The 6733-nt window shown below is 48.7% G+C and overlaps 1 protein-coding gene across 1 annotated transcript in view; it reads left to right on the plus strand.

The window, feature by feature from the left end:
* The first annotated feature begins 717 nt into the window (after window positions 1–717).
* The window catches only part of arhgef49 (Rho guanine nucleotide exchange factor 49), a 21988-nt gene continuing 15972 nt past the window's right edge, over window positions 718–6733 (plus strand). Inside the window, exon 1 of the mRNA XM_076262853.1 lies at window positions 718–2639. Coding sequence (XP_076118968.1) covers window positions 718–2639 — 1922 coding nt within the window. The remainder of the gene's footprint in view (window positions 2640–6733) is intronic.

Below are 6733 nucleotides of genomic sequence, written 5' to 3' on the forward strand. Positions count from 1 at the left end.
TATGGTTTATTTGCTGTGTATTCAAGCCTTTTATTTGTCTTTGAGAAAGAGGGAGAGTGACTTGATATGTATGTATTCATGTGTGAGGTTATTAGATCATGAAATGTGTGTGTAGGATCAACCACCTCTACTCACAGCAACCCCCCCCACCCCCCCACCCCGGGATTTTATGATGTTGTGAGTCTGTGTGTGTGCTATGCCATATATATGTTTGATTGACTGAATGTATTGTATATCTCTGAGCAAACTATGGAGCCCAAGGGACCCAGAGATATACAATACATTCAGTCAATGCATTCAATACATTACATGTATGTATGCATGAGTGTGTGTGTGTGTGTGTGTGTCTGTGTGTGTGTGTGTCTGTGTGTGTGTGTGTGTGTGTGTGTGTATGTGTTCATATCTGTGGTGTCCATAGTTTTTTTTCTGTGTGTGTGAGAGAGGGACAGTGTACCTATATTTATATTTACCTGTATGTGTGTTTGTGTGTCCATGTTTATTTACCTGTGTGTGTGTGTGTCCATGGTCCATGCTAACCTGTGTCTGTGTGTGTGTGTGTGTGTGTGTCCTCAGGGCTTCGGTCCCAGTTCCCCTCCCAGCAGCCTCGGTCGGTGCGGTCCATCAACAGCAGCAGCAGTGCGCGTCATGCCTGATGTGAAGGCGTCCGCCGCGCCATGTGACCTCCCCCCCGCTGCCACCCCTCCTCCGGGCTACAGCATGGACCTGGAGCGCTGCCTCCCCGACCTGCAGGCCTTCCCCCACCACCACCCAGGGTCCCCCCACGCACACGCGCCCTACCCCAGCCTCGAGGCCCCCTCCCTGGGCCAGTGTCCCCCCAGTAGCCTCCTAGGCAGCCTGGGCCTGCGGTACTGTTCTTCAAGCAGCATGGGGCCTCCTTCTCCCAGGCACACCACCGGGGGCAGTGGCACCCCACCCAGCCCCAGGGCCAAGCAGCAGCAGCAGCAGCAGCAGGCTTTCAGGGCCTATGTGAACAGCACCAGCACCAGCACCAGTAGCAGTGGTAGCGGTAGCAGCAGGCTGTACCGTAGCATGGAGAACCTGAACTGGGCCGTGTCTGACCCCAGCCTTTATGGCGTGCCGTACCGCAGCGTGGACAGTGAGTTCATCCTGCACTGCACGTCCACCACGAGCCACTGGTACGACGGCGGCCAGGCCGAGGACGACGACGACGGTGGCGGTGGCGATGACGGCGGGCAGTTTCACGCGGGCTGCTCTCCGCCGAACCCAGAGAGCCTGGCGTTCTACCCGCGGCGTGCGCTGACGCGCCGAGACCTGCCGCAGCTCTTCCCGCCGTGGATGTTCCCGCCGGCCGGCGCCCTGGAGGAGTGGGCGGCCAACGGGAGCGCGCGCAAAGGCCTGCGCGACAAACTGCGCCTGCAGAGCGCCCGCGCAGCCGAGCCCCTGAAGCCGCTTCGGCCTCAAGTGGCCCCCGGAAACGGAGTCCCCGTCACGGTCACGGCATCCACGTACGCACCCGCCTGGGGCTGGGGCAGGGAGAAGGAGGCGGGGTCCCGCGCGCTGAGCGCCCGACGCATCACCAGCCCCGAGGAGATCAAACAGGAAGTGCTCCGGCGGCTGCAGCTGCGCAGGCAGAACAGCAGCCCCAACCTGGCGATGCACGTGACTCCCCCCGCCGCCCCTCCGCAGGACCCCCAGAACGGGAACATGAGCCGCTCGTTCACCTCCGAGCCACGAGGGGGCAGTGTTGGTGGTGGTGGAGGGTCGAATCACTCCACTCCCGAGCGCAAGAGACCCCCCATGGGGCGCCTTCACATCCCCACGTTCGAGGAGTTCAAGAGGATGCGGCAGAAGGAGAGTGGACACGGTCAGCCAGTCACCGCAACAGCACCCTCCTCTGGCCAAAATGGGAACTGCAGCCAGAGTGAGAGGAACAGCTGTGCACAGAGTGGACAAGGCACCAGTGATGAGCAGGACGGGCGACACAGCAGTCACCAGGACATGGACACGGATCAAGACAATGAAGACCGAGACAAAGACAAAGACGCCGAACAGACAATCCCAGAGACTAAGCAAACAGACACTGTCTGTGATCCCAATGCTCAAACGCAAAACCAAACCCAAGGTCCGGTTCTGAAGCATACACATGAGAACATTCACGTCCAGTCTCAGTCCCAGAACCAGAGCCAAGACCAAATCCCAAATCAGACTCTGGAGCGCCCCCTAGAGGCCCCTTCTAACCCCAGCTTGGCTCCATCAGCCCTAATCTCCACCACCTCCTCCACCACCTCACTCTCAACTACAACTGCCCCCATCTGCACCGGCCCCGCACCGCGCTCCCCACTGCCCTCCACATCTGCCCCTCCATCTGCCCACGGCAGTGACAATAACAGCAACAACAGCAGCAGCGGCAGCGGTGGCGGTGGTGCCGATGGGGCAACAGAACCCTCTGCCTGCACCTCCTCCTCCTCCTCCTCCGGGTCGGAGGTGGTAGAGGGGCCGCTGGGCCCGTTCCCGTCGCGTAAGGAGAGTGGCGAAGCCCCGTCCAGCTGCTGCCCCGCCCTGCTGCTCGAGGGGGCCGACCTGTCCAGCTACGGCGCTAAGATCTACAGCATGAGGGACGGCCTGCTGGGCTCTGCACTGGACCTCATCAAGAAGAGGTAAAAAAGGGCAGGAGCTGTGGCACAAACCAATCAATATAGTAGTATACTAATAGACCATATAGTATGGTATAGTATAGTATAATATAGTATAGTATAGTATAGTATAGTATAGTATAGTATAGTATAATATATATATTGGAAAGCTAGATAACGCATTGGGCTCAAGAACATACGTAAATAGCGATGCCATCATGGGGGCATATTAGTGGAGACCAATGGAGAAACAGGTGTCTCTGATTGAAAATCAGACAGGTGTCTCTGATTGTCAGCTAGTGTTGCCCAGAGCGTGTAGGTGCTTGCCTCCAGCAATATGACGGCCGCGTTCATGTAGCCTATGCCACTTAATAGGCTAGAACTCAACAGACAGTCCGGTATCTAGCTTTCTAATATGGGTGAAAAGACGTAGGGCCTAAAACAGCAAATCAATAGGCTAAACATAAATAAATAGGCCTCCTTGAAAAGAAAAAATGCAGACTCTGAACTGAACTGTAAACAAATAAGAGACTAAATTGTCATTATTTTTACTATATTAGGCCACAGTGTGTAATTCTGTTACATTTTTGGTTGGTGGTGTGCCGCAGGATTTTTTTAATATAAAAAATGTACCGTGGCTCAAAAAAGGTTGAAAAACACTGGTATAGTGTATACAGTAAATATACTTAAATATACTTAAAAAGGGGAACAGCACCGTACCACATCTGGGTCTTAATGCCCACGGGGACCCAAGTTTGATTCCGGACTGCAGTAATTTCCTTCTGACCCTCTCCCGCACTCACTCCTTGTCTCTCTCCGTTGTCCTAACGATAAGAGGCAAACAAGCCCAAAGAAATCGGCCTGGGTGGCTGTTCAGCACAGTGATGGTGAAAAAGCCAAATGACGGTAAAATAACACATTGACATAAGCAATGGCTCGCTGGCCCGGGGCAAGGAAAAGAGCACGGCAGGCAAGTTGGTTGGTCTGTCACAGGCCCGCAGCCTTTTCACCAGTCACCAGCACAAGCCAGCTCAGCTCATCAGTAATGCTAGCTGGTCGACGCTAAGCATGTGAGGCTATTAAAATAAAGAGAGAGTGACTTTTTTGGGCCAGTAAATTTATACAAGGGGCCAGCACAAATCTGATGTACTGTCCCGGGGGGGGGGGGGGGTGTTACATTGGACACGGCATTGAATGTAAGCTGTTTATGTCTGTGACGACAGTTAATGTTGTCTCTGGACTTCAACAACCAGACGGGAGGGCCCTTGTATACTGTATAGCACAATAACAGTAAATAGAGCGCAACGATTAAAAAGTAAAACATGATATACTGTAGCAATACTCAACTCAAGTACTGGAAGAAAGCAGGACTATAAACAAAAATAACAACATGAAAACACACACAATCACTGTATGAAGCATGAAGAGCAGACGTCCATTTCAAACTGAAGGAACCATGTGGAAGTAAAGAGTGGAGATTGAAGTAAAAATTAGTGTGTTGTGGGCAGACCCTGCCGATTCTTCTGTTTACTACGGAGTCTGGCTCCAAACAACACTCACGGCACTGAGCCTGGCTCCAGTTGGAGCATATGGTCTCTCCCTGTTTGGAGGAATTTGGGCTAACAGAAGGACATGACATCATGCTGATCTGGAGAAATGTGGAGAAATGAAGGATTCAGTCAATACAGCTATTACTTCTGCTAATGCTGCCATTAGATCTTTTACATTACATTTATTCATTAAGCAGATGCTTTTTATCCAAAATGAGGAATAACATTCAAATTACAATGCAGAGGAGACCTTAGATAACAATAAATACTACAACAATAAATACTACAACACAGAGGAGACCTTAGATAACAATACATGTAAATACTACAATGCAGAGGAGACCTTAGATAACAATAAATACTACAACACAGAGGAGACCTTAGGTAACAATAAATACTACAACACAGAGGAGACCTTAGGTAACAATAAATACTACAACAATGAATAAATAAATCTTCTATTGCAGTGAATTATACCACCATTATTTTACTCAGTCAGTTCTTATGATTACTAATGTTACAGTTACTGCAAATGCAGATTATACAGTTACTGTATTATATTAGTAAGAATACATTACAAATTAACAGCACTTATAGGAGAAATGTCATTGTCTTTCTGTCAGTGAGTAACTGTTTATTCTAGTGCAGAATGTTGCATTCTTTCTGTCAGTGAGTAGCTGTTTATTCTAGTGCAGAATGTTGCATTCTTTCTGTCAGTGAGTAGCTGTTTATTCTAGTGCAGAATGTTGCATTCTTTCTGTCAGTGAGTAGCTGTTTATTCTAGTGCAGAATGTTGCATTCTTTCTGTCAGTGAGTAGCTGTTTATTCTAGTGCAGAATGTTGCATTCTTTCTGTCAGTGAGTAGCCGTTTATTCTAGTGCAGAATGTTGCATTCTTTCTGTCAGTGAGTAGCCGTTTATTCTAGTGCAGAATGTTGCATTCTTTCTGTCAGTGAGTAGCCGTTTATTCTAGTGCAGAATGTTGCATTCTTTCTGTCAGTGAGTAGCTGTTTATTCTAGTGCAGAATGTTGCATTCTTTCTGTCAGTGAGTAGCTGTTTATTCTAGTGCAGAATGTTGCATTCTTTCTGTCAGTGAGTAGCTGTTTATTCTAGTGCAGAATGTTGCATTCTCCATGTCAGTGCTGTTTATTCTAGTGCAGAATGTTGCATTCTTTCTGTCAGTGAGTAGCTGTTTATTCTAGTGCAGAATGTTGCATTCTCCATGTCAGTGCTGTTTATTCTAGTGCAGAATGTTGCATTCTCCATGTGTAGCAGCAGTGCAGTTCCAGCCTGTTCTCCGCTCAGTGACTGTGAGGGGGAAGGCTGTCTGACAGCCATATTGCTGTGGTGTGCGTGCGTGCGCGTGTGTGTGCGTGCGTGTGTGTGTGTGTGTGTCTGACATGGGTACGCGTGTGTGAGTCAGGGTGATGTGACGTGACATGATGTCGCCTCAGAGAAGAGCCTGTGGCCACCGCCTCTGTGATGCTCATCCGCCAGTGTCGTGGCGAATTCGGAGGACATGTATTTTTTTACATCTGTTACAAGCAGGCACGTAACTGAAGCATTCTGTTTGTGGAGCATAAAAATAGTTTTAGAAGACTGGACTAATGTTTGTTAATGTACGTGCCTCTCACGCCTGGAGTAGCCTGATCCATTGATTCTAGTGGAAGCTAATTGTTGTGGCATACGTTCCGTGAAGGAAACACTTCAGTTACATGCCTGGTGTTGCCTGCCTGTTATTATCGCATGTAACCAACAAATCCTCCAAATAAAAAGAAAGAGAGATGGAATACATATTTCACTTCACAGGCTGCTTAGATGACAGGCCAAGCTCAAAATTGCATCCCAAATGGAGGTGCGCGGAACCGAACAGCTGTTTTTTCTCTGTAAATCAGGAGTGCTCTGTGACCATGAAATTGGTTCTGGCGGAGGACTAGGCACAGTTCTCCTATGGGAGGGACAGCAGTGTGTGTGATCTTATCGATTTATCTGAAACGCCTCTCATAGCTATTCAGACTGAGTAAAAGAGGGTGAAAGTCAAAGATTGTGTGAATGTGTGTGTGTGTGCACTGGTTTAGGTTACACACAAAGACAAACTGTGTTTGATTGACATGCTGTGTGATTGTAAAGGGAGTTTGGGATGTATTAATGCATTTATGAGTACTGTATGCGGACATATAAATGGATTATGTGACAGTGTGGCTTTGTGAGTGATTGTGTGTGTGTGTATACTGTATATATATATGTGTGTGTGTGTGTGTGTGTGTGTGTGTGTGTGTGTGTGTCATCATTGTATTTGACCTTAAGTAAACATTATGTGTATTTGACCTTAAGTAAACATTATGTGTGTGGGCATGCAACCTTTGCCAATTTTGTTCATATTACTGGTGTCTGTCTGCCTGTGTATTATGTAAAATATACATACACACACCCACACACACACACACACACACAAGCTCATTTGTATGTGTGATTCTCATTGAAAGGGAGTTGTGACTGTCACCCCCTGCCCCACTTCTGTGCCAGGCTGACAACACATCCTTACAGATGGCGTATGTTGGCACGGCA

The sequence above is a fragment of the Alosa pseudoharengus genome, unplaced genomic scaffold (assembly GCF_046254945.1).
Source record: "Alosa pseudoharengus isolate Yale_2024_CS ecotype anadromous, Long Island Sound unplaced genomic scaffold, YU_APseudo_1.1 YU_APseudo_1.1_scf_3, whole genome shotgun sequence".
Taxonomy (NCBI): Eukaryota; Metazoa; Chordata; class Actinopteri; order Clupeiformes; family Clupeidae; genus Alosa; species Alosa pseudoharengus.